Source organism: Poromitra crassiceps (assembly GCF_964638095.1).
Source record: "Poromitra crassiceps genome assembly, chromosome: 8".
Lineage (NCBI taxonomy): Eukaryota > Metazoa > Chordata > Actinopteri > Beryciformes > Melamphaidae > Poromitra > Poromitra crassiceps.
The window spans coordinates 47,363,038-47,375,565 of record NC_139629.1 but is presented as its reverse complement, the minus strand read 5'-3'; the positions used below and the strand labels follow the sequence as shown (position 1 = coordinate 47,375,565).

At 46.6% G+C, this 12,528-nt stretch overlaps 2 protein-coding genes across 2 annotated transcripts; both read left to right on the top strand.

Moving 5' to 3' along the window:
- The first annotated feature begins 206 nt into the window (after nt 1-206).
- LOC310780357 (uncharacterized protein) lies at nt 207-3,471 on the top strand. The gene is made up of 5 exons (XM_083640931.1): nt 207-447; nt 682-816; nt 1,146-1,202; nt 1,720-1,860; nt 2,342-3,471. Exons 1-5 carry the CDS (start codon nt 445-447, stop codon nt 2,474-2,476), a joined length of 471 nt encoding a protein of 156 aa, XP_083497057.1. The 5' UTR covers nt 207-444; the 3' UTR covers nt 2,477-3,471.
- Nucleotides 3,472-3,688: 217 nt separating this feature from the next.
- Nucleotides 3,689-7,840, top strand: aar2 (AAR2 splicing factor). The gene is made up of 3 exons (XM_083640963.1): nt 3,689-4,823; nt 5,025-5,254; nt 6,429-7,840. Exons 1-3 carry the CDS (start codon nt 4,061-4,063, stop codon nt 6,594-6,596), a joined length of 1,161 nt encoding a protein of 386 aa, XP_083497089.1. The 5' UTR covers nt 3,689-4,060; the 3' UTR covers nt 6,597-7,840.
- The last annotated feature ends 4,688 nt before the right edge of the window (nt 7,841-12,528 follow it).

Genomic DNA, 12,528 nt, shown 5'->3' with positions numbered 1-12,528 from the left:
CATTATTTAGTATTGACCACCCACGCTGCAATCATCCACCAAATCAATGTTATCTACAGGCACTCTTCACACCGCTACCCCCTGGTGCGCACGTCTTCCAAAACAAACCGAAAGAATGAACACAAGTGATTGATTGCAGAATTGTTCTTCGACTTGATCGGACTGGAGTTTGGTGAAATCCAAAGCCCAGAGGCAACAATCCATGACGGGGAAGGAAATTGGAGCAGACCGTGATTTTGGCGATGCTGCCACAGGGGCGCCATATCGGAAACCTGCCCGCCAGCGCGTTAACCTGTCCAGGAGAGGACATTTAAAAATACCCTTTACTAAGTTTGGATACAATGAACACGGCCGGATCAGGAATAACTTGCGTGGATCTCGCTGCCTCTGACAGAGACAGAGATGGATTTGCTCGTCTGCGGATCCTGCAGTAGAACATGATAAATGGTAAGTTGGCTTCTCGTATCTGCTGCGTATTTACGCAGCGGACATACGGATGTTTTACACCACCGACAATAGCGAAGTTCAAAAAGCACCAGTTGTTGTCAATGATGATGCCATCTGCGTCAAACTGTGCCAACTGGGAAGTGATGGGTGCTTTTACGCAGCTGTCATTTCCTACGGACTATTTTTTTTTAACTACAGAATAACGTTAATAACACACGTGTCTCTCTTCTATAGTGTGTGGCCAGGTCTGTACTCCGTAGTGTCCTGGTGGTTATCCTGTTGACCTTCACTTGTGGCAAGCGCGGGTGTAACTATAAGGAAATACTGGGCTCCTACAGACAAATCATCCTCGTTGAGCTTCAGAATCTGGTAGGCTATGCACACATTGTTGCAGATCAGGTCAAAACTATGCCATAGGAGGGCCACTATATGTGTAACACTTACAATTGCCAATAACAATAGCTCCATTATACGTGCTACTGACTCACCATGGTCCCTATGGCAATTATTAATAATTATCTGTAATCAGATCAGTTAGGCTACATGGGTGTGATATTTTTGCATATGTGGTGATAGGCTGCCCTCCAGTGTTTGCCACTTCACCGTTCCAAGAAGGGTTGTGGCTCAGTTTGGCTGGCCCATGCAATTTTAACTTCATATTAATTAACACAATTGAACAATTGATTCTTCTTTTGCAGAATTTGACTGTCCCATTGAATACTTCTGAAGAGAGGGACCAGTGCCCCTCAGCAAAGGTAAATGTCACCGACCTCCCTCTAGTCTTTCAGCACCATGGACAGAGTAGACTAGAGAGATCACTTTTTGATTTGTCCACCAGCTAGATGCTTTCGCTTTTTCGCAAACTTATCTCATGGGTCTCCTATCATACATCAGTGTATCTCTGTCAGCTAATTCAAGTGCTGTTCCACTTCTTGTATGTTGGCTGGGACCAGCTTAGTGGCCTTGTGGTTTGAGTGTCCTCCCTGAGACTGGGAGGTTGTGAGTTCGATCCCCGGCCGAGTCATACCAAAGACTATAAAAATGGGACCCATTTGCCTCCCTGCTTGGCACTCCGCATCAAAAGGGTTGGAATTGGGGGGTTAGATCACCAGATGATTCCCGAGCGTGGCACTGCTGCCGCTCACCACTCCCCCAGGGGATAGGTCAAATGCGGAGAACAAATTTCGCACACTCAGGTGTGTGACAATCGTTGGGACTTTACTTTTGACCTTTGTTGTAGAGTAAACTAATCTCGTTGCTCTTCCATGGCAGGCACATCGCATCTTGCGCTCCATATATGTTCTGACACAGCAGTTTCGGTGTCAGAGTGGAGGTGGTCGGCAGCAGGACCTGGAAAAGCAAGTGGAGAGAATGGAACAGCTCATCAGCCACAACTGCAGTCAGGATTACCTGGTGAGGAGAGATTCATCCATCTGACCTCTGCTGGCCTCTTGACAGACTGCATGGCATGACACCAGCAGCAGATCTGATCCTCATCTGATCTGTAAACTGACACACAAACATCCTCAAGTGATGTGATCTCAGCTGAGAAGGAAGCCACCATTTGGCTGCATGATGTTACTTTTGTAGTCCCCCCCCCCCCCCCCCCCCCCATGGATGTGCAATGGTATCATGTTATCAATGTCTCACTGGTCACTTTTATCTTGATATTTATATTTATATTTTATTCAGCCTTATTGTATTTTAATGATTGTATTCATAATTGTATTTGCATGTTTGCACTGGTGGTACTTTGCACTTTATGGTACCCTACTAGCCTAATATTTCTTATTTTCTGAACTTGAAAAAACTGTGACTGAAAGAATTCCCCCCAGGGATGAATAAAGTCTTCTGAATCTGAATGTTCTTCTTGTTCTGGTTTGTATGTTTTCAGGGGAAGAGAGCCTCTTGTGAAACTAGCCAGAAAACACCAGGGAAGAAGAGAAGGAGGATCAAACTCATTAAAGTCATCACGTCGCTCATCACTTGTTGGCAGAAGCTTCAGAGCATCTATGCAATCACAAACTAAGGACAAATAAGTTGTATATTTTTTTCCTGTTATAAATCCATGCAGCCTACTACTCACACATGAAGATATCAGCTGGATTTCCATAAGGTTCACCACATCCAACAGAGGATGGCCTACTTCACTGACCAATGACCCACTGTATTTAGCTTGCTTTTATTACAAAGCCTGAATCTGATGTATGTTTACCTGACTTTGCATGTCAGGATTGCCCCTTTTTATATATGAAATAGTTCTGTAAAACTGACCACACATAAGCTATAACATTCACAATCTATCAATATATAAAAGGGAGCATGTGGGCAATGTTTCAATTTTTGTCTCGGAAGTGATGTCACTCAACTGGAAGTGATGTCATCAGTGATGCTATCAGTGATGTCACTTGAGCAATTGGGCCTAGGAATCTATCTATCTATCTATCTATCTACATTTGGCAATGTGGGCAATGTTTAAATTTTGTGTCCCGGTTGTCCTGGAAGTGATGTCACTCAACTGGAAGTGATGGCATCAGTGATGTGATTGTGCACACACACACACACACACACACACACACACACACGGAGGCATTGTGACATCACCGATTATGTCATCAGTGGTTATAAGACTGATGATGTCATGAGCGATGTCATAAGGGGGCACACACACACACACACACACGAGGCATTGTGAATGTCATAAGACTGATGATGTCATTAGTGATGTCATAAGGGGGCACACACACACCCGCACGCATGTAAACTGGGCAATAACATTTTGTGAACACACACACATGCAGCAGCCGAGCTGCGAGGGCCAGCTCGGCGACCTGCAGGGCGTGTGAGCCCGCGCAGCGGGCGAGCCTAGGAATCGAGCGTCGCACACGAGATGCCTAGTGCATTCAAATAGTTCCAAAAATATACACATTTTATGATTATTGTTTTCACAATAATTTTGATTGTAAGCCATATAGGCCTATATCAGTCAATGGTGCTGTTCTTCTGCCAATATATCAATTAATGCCAAACAATAAAACAAACTTTTCTCAAATGTCTGATTTTCAATTTCTCTTAAGTCCAATTGTGTGGTTATTTTTTTTTAGCCACCAGAAAAGCACCCGTTGCTGCTGAGCTGCTGTAGCCTGAGGAACGTTTCTTATAGCGCGATGTTTCTGTCCGGAGGAGTGATTTTGTTGCACAGTCTTGGATAATCGATTTTCCAACGACGCGAAACAAGACATTAAGGTATTATTGCGGTACACATACACATTATTACTAAACGTTTGGGCATTTAAGGTATTTAAGCCTCAGCCTTTCAATGTTTACCCCCCTTTCATTATTTACTCGCCTAACCTTACGTTCCATGGAGGCAGATAAACTATTTGACATCTGCGTCCACCTGAAATGCTAACGTTAAAAGGCAACGTTACCACTCAATTAATTCCTGTCTAAATTCGCATGTCATACATTTCTATGACCTCACAGTCATTCTGAACACGAAATATGCTTTAAACCACAGCTTAGTCAGTTCTTGTGTGTGTCTGAGTTCTTTCAGCAAGCTAGTTTTAGCCAAATAGCAGTGCTTCTAAACCCGTGTTCCTGGACAGAGCAAATGGCCAGTGTGAACATGGACCCTGATGTGGCTCGGAGGCTGTTTGAGGAGGGGGCTACCCTGGTGCTGCTGGGGGTTCCTCAGGGTACAGAGCTGGGGATCGACTACAAGAGCTGGCAGGTTGGTCCCCGCTTTCGGGGTGTGAAGATGATCCCCCCCGGCCTGCACTTCCTCCACTACAGCTCTGTGAACCCCCCCAGCTGTGGAGGGGAAATTGGCCCAAAGACAGGCCTCTTCCTCACCCTCAAACCCAGAGAGATCCTATTGGCTAACTGGGACCCCAAAGAAGAGGATCTGGACTTCTCTCCCTCCCAGAACGAAGAGGAGGTGAGCCGGGTGCGAGCCACACTACAGGACCTGGACCCTTTCCTGGGGCCCTACCCCTACGAGGTGATGAGGAAGTGGGTGTCCCTGACGGACCGTCTGAGCCAGGAGACGGCCAGCGAGTTGCAGCCTCTGTCGGGTCGAGTGTGCTCCTTCTCCGACGTCATTCCAGAGCTGCAGCTCAAACACACCAAGGACAGGATGGAGCAGAATCTGCCCAGGAACGACACCGCCTGCCAGAGCATGAGAGAGGGCCTCGACAAGCTCCCCAGGATGAAGCCGAGGGAGGGCACGGAGCTGCGCTTCTCCCATATCCCCAGTCAGACCTACCCTCCTGGGGCCACACCAGCCCAGATCACCCAGTGCAGCCTGGACCTGAGCTACGCCCTGGAGACGGTGCTGGAGGAGCACTACAAGCTGCAGCCTCTCAACGTGCTAGGTGGGTGCCTGACGAAGGTCATGACATATTTCAGACAGAATGTACTAGAATAGATGGACGACTGTGTGGTTTTATAACCAACTTAATAAAAGTAGCACTAGCACACACATCTGAAATAACTTATATAACCTGAGAATCTCTCTTTTTTATGTCACAACAAACTAGCAATAAACAACCTGAATGTCTTCTCTCCCCTCTCAGGCGAGCTGCAGTTTGCCTTTGTGTGCTTCGTGATTGGAAATGTGTACGAGGGCTTTGAGCACTGGAAGCAGCTCCTGGCTCTGCTGTGCCGCTCAGAGGACGCCATACGGAGCCGGAAGGACCTGTATCTGGGCCTCATCGCTGTGCTCTACCACCAGCTGGGAGAAATCCCGCCGGACTTCTTCGTCGACATCGTATCTCACAACAACTTCCTCACCTCCACACTACAGGTAGAGAGAGACACACAAGCAGATTCTGATCTTGTCCGTTGTTGACAACCAAACGGATGTTTTTACTTTGTATGTTTTAAATGATCATCCCAAAGTACATGCAAGCAAAAACAAAAACAGCAACAACATACTTTTATCAGTAGAGATTAGTCAGGCTTTCTAGACAAAGGGACATTTTCTGTTTTTATGAGCAGCGATTGTTCCAAATAGCTTTTTCCTTACTTAGTTGGATGTAGTTGTGCATTCATTTTTCTTGCAGTGACATTCTTTGTAGTAAGTGCACACAAAACTTCAGTATTTGTTCCCCATCCCACATTACAAGCGTGTGCATGAGCAACACAAATGGCAGTGCTAGTGGAGGGAATGCACAGCGCAACACCAAGACCCATAGAGACCATATAGATGCTTTACATGATACATGTCATCTAACAGCCATATGGTGAAATAGCATTATATTCTCAATTAGTTAGCTTGTTTAACTAAGCTTGTTTAACTAGCTCGGCCACTGTGTTGCTCGAGTGACCATCACTGATCACATCATGGAGTGCTCGAGTGACGTCACTCCAATTGCTCAACTTCGGTGCTCTATTGGCATGCGCAGCGCACAATAGACCCTTTTCACGGGGGCCATTTTGTGCCAAAAAGGCAGGGTAAACACAGGTGCAAGCAAAACACTAATGAGGGTTTCCAACTTCCATGATTGAAATTTGGAAACCCTTATTAGTGTGTCGCTTGTACCTGTGTTTACCCTGCCTTTTCCCCCTGTGAAAAGGGTCTATTGCTCAACTTCGCATCATCGGGTGCTCGAGTAACATCACTGATGATGTCATAGACATTGTGACATCACCAGTGACATCGTGACATCATCAGTGACATCACTGATGATGTCATAGACATTGTGACATCAGTGGCATCACAATTACAGTGACATCACTGATGATGTCATAGACATTGTGACATCGTCAGTGGGACAAACATTTAAACAAACAGAGCCCACTTACTCCCTTTTATGATGATGATGATGATGATGATGATTCTGTTTCTGGCTGTCACAATCTGATAACTGTCTAGCTAGCTGTTTATTAAGTAGGCTAACATCAGCCTTATGACATTTTTATACCATTGATTCAGTCAGGATTAACGGTTAAATGTGTTTGCACTTATTTTCTCACAGGACTTCTTCCAGTTTGCCAGTGGGCCTGGTGTGGACGGCACACTGCGTAAGAGAGCCGACAAATTCAAAGTCCACCTGACTAAGAAGTTCCGCTGGGATTTTGATGCAGACTTGGAGGACTGCGCCCCTGTGGTGGTGGAGCTGCCTGAGGCTGTTCCAATGGACTGACTCGGCATACTTACTGGAAGCAGGAGCCTGGGAGCAGAGCTGAAACCATGTCAGAGACTGAAGGAGACTAGTGGGGCCCCCATCATCAAACCCAGCTTCAAATAGTATTCAGGAGACTGAAGGAAACACCCCGGCTATCACAGTGCCACACTTCTCCAAATGAACATGCAGCCTTTTAGTTTGGAAACACTGGCACTTCTCGCTCGGTTCTTACATACATCTTACAAATGCACTTGGACACAAAGTGCCCTCTGGTGGCGGTTTTATGCTCGGCAAGTTAGGAAAATTAAAAAATGTGGCACAAGAAAGCTCAGCAGGCCAAAGGTAAATAAGAAAAGAGAAAAAAGGAGCTTCTTGGATACTTGGAGACACATTTTAATTACGAAGTAAAGTACATGTCTACTGAAACAGTTAAACAAACAATGTACATGTATAGCCTATACAGCCTGACGAAGGCCAGAGAGGTTGAAACGCGTTGCGTTTTGTGCCCCTGTTTATCCTTGAAGATGTACATTGTTTAACTGTTTCAGTAGACATGTACTTTACTTTGGAATTAAAATTTGTCTCCAAATATCTCATTTTTTCTCTATGTTTGGCAAATTGAAATTCATTGTTTGGCAGTTTCAGAACGACTATTGCATTGCTTTTGATACTAAAACCAATCACTGACAGAGTATATTTGGAGTATGTTGATTGGATTTTGATGATTGGATAATAAATGAATACCTATCTATCGTAAGACTTGTGAACATTATGAGCTTTTTATAGTCTCACATTGAGGTGTCGCCTTCATGAGTGATGGAGCACTCACTGTGTATGGATATTAACGGAACTGTAATTTTGAACTGTTGATTTATGCCCTCAGTGGTCTGTGATGGTGTGAGATGCCCGTTTATCGTCCTGAGAGCAAGGTCACTGTTAATTACGACTAAAATGCTAATATTTAGTGGAGACTATACTTCAGTTATGTCAGAATCCCATAAATACTCAGCTGGGTTTGTATTTGATTACTGATAGAGTGATGTCATAACATATAGCTACTGAGAGAGTGATGTCATAACATATAGCTAATAACATTGCAAGCCGAGAGAGAAATGCATCATGGGATGAATGTAATGACTCAATTAATAATATGTATAGTGTGACGAGTGACTCCAGTCCAAGCACCATACAGCAGTGTGAACCCACCATAGCATGTCACTGTGGTAGACGTTATATTGATAAAACCTCTTTTTGTTGCTAGTCTGAGGAAGTAGTCTGCAGTTCCTTATGATAATAATGCATTGGTCAAATATAACTCCACATCTTAGGTTATTTTTCTTTAGTCTTTTTTTACTGGGGTTTAAATTTTCTCTGATTATAAGAACCTAACAGTCCCTTTAATAAATACATATCTTTTTGTATATAAATTGACTGTGTAACATGACGTTTATTCGACATAATGCATGTCTCAACACCTGCCCAGTAGTCATTCCTTTCTCCTCCACTAGATGGCAGCCATGCGCCTTCTGATGTGGAGACAGATTGTCTTCAGAAGAGAGAGTTTTATGCTCTCGGTGGATCAAAAATAAGGTCACCTGATATCCAGGAAATGAGGTTAGTTCCCTGTTCCCTCGCATACTGTACTAACCCTTCACGACATGCACTTACTGTATAGGTGCATCATACCTTTAAGTGATGCAAGTGCATTGAAACGGAATGAAAAACGGCCCTCGTCAGTTGAGTGGGGATGCTGGGTGGGTGGACTTGGTGTGTGTAATGTGCACGACTTGCCTTGGTGTCAGGGTGTATAAATCTAGACAAGTTCTCTCTGGCCTCAAGTCGCTCTGTTAAGTGTGAGCTAAAGCAAGACAGAGCCAGTGAGCAGATCTGTGGGGAGATATCGTGGTTAAGGTGGGGTGACTTGGGGGGGGGGGGGGGGTGCACAGACAGTGGTTTAACTTTAACTGGATAACAATTACATGCTATGCATTGCATTAGCTGTGAGTGTGTGAGAAAGTTTGAGAAAAAAAAGTAGAGACACGCACATCCAAACCTGAATTAGGGCAGGTGCAGAAGAGCTAGAGGTAGAAACTGAAAAAGGTAAATAAAGTTCGCACACTGCAGGGCTCCAAACACGAGTGTATTTATTTCACACCGGTGGGAAAAAAATACACTCATTATTTGGAGCCCTGCAAGTCAGTGTGCGAACTTTATATTTTCCTTTTTGTGTGAGAACGTTTCACAGGGAAGTAGTAGTGGACATAGCCCTTCTTTGACTGTGATGGATCGGGACAGCCTAGGCCCCCGTGTTTGTTTGCCTGCTGGTCCATCAAGTCCATTGAGCCATTCATCTGTGCTCTGCCATTCCCGACGAGCCTTCTGCCTCGATCTCCAGCTGGACTTCTCTCTCCTCTTTGATATCATCAGGGCCCGGCTCTGTGAAAGCGTCCACCAAGCATGAAGCTGCTGTGAAAGGGACTTAAAGCCATCTAATGTAATTATCTGAATCAATCGAGTCTGGGGGCCCGTTGATGGAGATCCAGATACCCACACAGAAAGTCTCTCTCTGTTCCCCTGAAGACAGATGGGCATTGTGGTATTGGATGGTGGTGTTAATGCCAGCTTTTTAGCAGGAGAACTCGGTCAATTCTCTTTTTGAAGTTAACACGCATCTTAAAAGGGACATCAATTGTAAATTTGCGGCCCTCTCTCTGCAGAGCGCTGCCCGGGAAAAGCCTGAGCTGGTTGTTCTTTTCCTTTTGAGTGTGTAATTTCTCCGATGAGGAAAATGGCTTGGAACTCCGGGTGGAAACACATCAAGCAACAACATGGAACGCTGATTATTTGGAGCTTCGTTTCAGCCCCCGAGGCAATGAAACACTGCACATCGTCGACCAAAGAGTCTCTCGCAAAAACGACACTGTTGGGAAGTCCTTGGCATTCCGATTCCTGCGTTAGCAGCACTGGGATTACAGTACACAGCGAGTTGGTGAGTAGTCTCTTAACCCATTGATACCTGATGCAGCATTTGTGTGTATCCCTTTAAGACCGCGAACCGCGTTAACGCGGTTCGCGGTCTTAAAGGGATACGCACACAAATGAGGGATATACACGCAAATGCTGCATCAGGTATCAATGGGTTAAAAACAGACAGTACAGAGTATGTCTGTACTTTATCGAGGAGGAAGTTGGTCAAAACCGAAATAAGGCGGGACATCCACTGAAGGCGGGCACATTTGCAAATTTCTCCAATCACCTGCATCGGATTTGTTTACATGTGTCGTGATTGGTCGAATACCAGCAAACTTCCTCTGTGGTCTGTCAAAACGGAAATAAGGCGGGTCATCCGCTGAACGCGGGCACATTCGCTAATTTCTCCAATCACCTGCATCGGTTTTGTTTACACGCGTCATGATTCGTCAAGTACCACCATCGGACGTCCTCCGGTCTGAAGTGTTTTTGTCTTTGGAAGATGACAACTTCCTCTGGCCACATTTTAACAGGCGTTTCCAGCATTCTCCTCAGCATACACCCATTTGCCCTCTCTCTCTCTCTCTCTGCGATGTTCCCCTGCCATGCTTCTGGTCTGGCAGCAGCCATTTCCTTTGAATCGGAACGATTTGTTTCGTTTGGTGTGGCCACCCCCCCGGGGGGGCTGGGGCTCGTTGAGAACGGAACCTCAAAGCCCCTCGCAGGCCCTGTGTGTCTCTCTCCATTAGATGTGGGCGGGACCAGGCCCTGTCACTCACACCAGGGCGCTCTCTCTCCATTAGATGTGGGCGGAACCAGGCCCTGTCACTCACACCAGGGCGCTATCTCTCCATTAGATGTGGGCGGGACCAGGCCCTGTCACTCACACCTGGGCGCTCTCTCTCCATTAGATGTGGGCGGGACCAGGCCCTGTCACTCACACCTGGGCGCTCTCTCTCCATTAGATGTGGGCGGGACGAGGCCCTGTCACTCACACCCGGGCGCTCTCTCTCCATTAGATGTAGGCGGGACCAGGCCCTGTCACTCACACCTGGGCGCTCTCTCTCCATTAGATGTGGGCGGGACCAGGCCCTGTCACTCAAACCCGGGCGCTCTCTCCATTAGATGTGGGCGGGACGTTTCCATAAGCCGCTCGCCCTGCCAGTGTCAACAACACAGGCCCCTCTGTTTCTCTCTCAGTCACTCGCCCTCGACTCTCTCTCCCTCCCTCCCTCACTGCAGCAATAGTGGACGTTGGTGTACGCGCTTTGTGTGTTGTGTGTGTGTGTGTGTGTGTGTGTTCACGTGTGAAGAAGAGAGTCCTTGACCGAGCATTGACTCTGGTTTTAATGTGAATTATTATTGATTGAAGAAGTCAGGTGTTCCATAATTGTGTGTGTGTGTGTGTGTGTGTGTGTGTGTGTGTGTGTGTGTGTGTGTGTGTGTGTGTGTGTGTGCGTGCCATTGCTCAATTATTAATTGACTCAGTTGCTTCTGATTAGCCGAGCATCTGTTTAAATGGCTGAATTAGGTGACAGTAGATTGACTTTATTATTATTGTGCACTATAGTGGAGATCTTCCAGCAGCTTCTCTCACATGCATTAGTATAGCTAAGTGTTTCACAACAGGAGAAGTGCAGGGTTAGCAGTAGCAGAGTTAGCAGTAGCAGCCAGAGATGCAGGGTTAGCAGTAGCAGGGTTAGCAGTAGCAGGGTTAGCAGTAGCAGCCAGAGATGCAGGGTTAGCAGTAGCAGGGTTAGCAGTAGCAGGGTTAGCAGTAGCAGGGTTAGCAGTAGTAGGGTTAGTAGTAGCAGGGTTAGCAGTAGTAGGGTTAGCAGTAGCAGGGTTAGCAGTAGCAGGGTTAGCAGTAGCAGGGTTAGCAGTAGCAGCCAGAGATGCAGGGTTAGCAGTAGCAGGGTTAGCAGTAGCAGGGTTAGCAGTAGCAGCCAGAGATGCAGGGTTAGCAGTAGCAGGGTTAGCAGTAGCAGCCAGAGATGCAGGGTTAGCAGTAGCAGGGTTAGCAGTAGCAGGGTTAGCAGTAGCAGGGTTAGCTGCAGTAGAGGTGGGCTGGACTGATCCTGCTTCTGCATCTATATAATAATGTGTTGAATATGAGTTTTTTTATCAAGTGCTTATTTCCTTTTGATTTTCTCCTCAATTGTACTTGGCCAATTCCCCCTGCTGTCCCGGTCGTTGCTCCGCCCCCCTCTGCCGATCTGGGGAGAGTTGTAGAATCTCGCATGCTTCCTCCGATACATGTGCAGTCGCCGCTGCCGCTTCTTTTCACCTGACAGCGAGGTGTTTCACCGGCAGGACGTCGTAGCGCGTGGGAGGATCACGCTATTTCCCATTACACTTGCATGGACACCCGACCCAAGCCGGAGGTTAACACGGGGGGCTCGAACCGGCGACCCCTCGTTTTGGTAGGCAGGGAATTTCCCCGCTGCGCTATCCGGACGGACGCCACATATCGGATTCATCCTTTAATTTCTTTCCCTTCTGTCTGTCCTTCGCACATGGCGGGCGAATCTGTTTCAATCCCGCACGACTTTGTTGTACAGCAAGGCGCATAATTGTAATGAATAGCTTGTCAGAGAGTGGGCCTGTGCTAATTGAGCGTGCCCTAAGATTACTACATGTGGGAAAGAGGTTGGTACCGGAGGGGAGCGAAACCTTTTTTCCACTGTTCTGTGCGGAGCGCACACGGGCCCGCCAGCCAAACACATGTTGACAAACCTTTAGCCGTGTGGTTAGCGTGTGGGAGGAAGTTGGACCCGTGTCGGTAACAGTGACTGGCAAACAGTTCAAGTCGGTCCCTTTTGCTTTTCGTGTGTAATTATTATGAAAAAGAATAATTCCAGATGGAGATTATACGACATGTGCGGTGAGACAGCATGCAGAGTCTGTGTGTGTGTGTGTGTGTGTGTGTGTGTCTGTGTGTGTGTGTATGTGTGTGTGTGTGTGTGTGTCTGCCTGTGTA

Bases quoted from the DNA above. Each gene is read 5' to 3' on its own strand.
- LOC310780357 (XM_083640931.1), top strand. The intron at 1,203-1,719 runs GTAAATGTCACC...CTTCCATGGCAG, and splicing joins ACCAGTGCCCCTCAGCAAAG to GCACATCGCATCTTGCGCTC. The intron at 1,861-2,341 runs GTGAGGAGAGAT...GTATGTTTTCAG, and splicing joins ACTGCAGTCAGGATTACCTG to GGGAAGAGAGCCTCTTGTGA.
- aar2 (XM_083640963.1), top strand. From the start codon at position 4,061: ATGGCCAGTGTGAACATGGACCCTGATGTGGCTCGGAGGCTGTTTGAG. The intron at 4,824-5,024 runs GTGGGTGCCTGA...CTCCCCTCTCAG, and splicing joins GCAGCCTCTCAACGTGCTAG to GCGAGCTGCAGTTTGCCTTT. The intron at 5,255-6,428 runs GTAGAGAGAGAC...ATTTTCTCACAG, and splicing joins TCCTCACCTCCACACTACAG to GACTTCTTCCAGTTTGCCAG.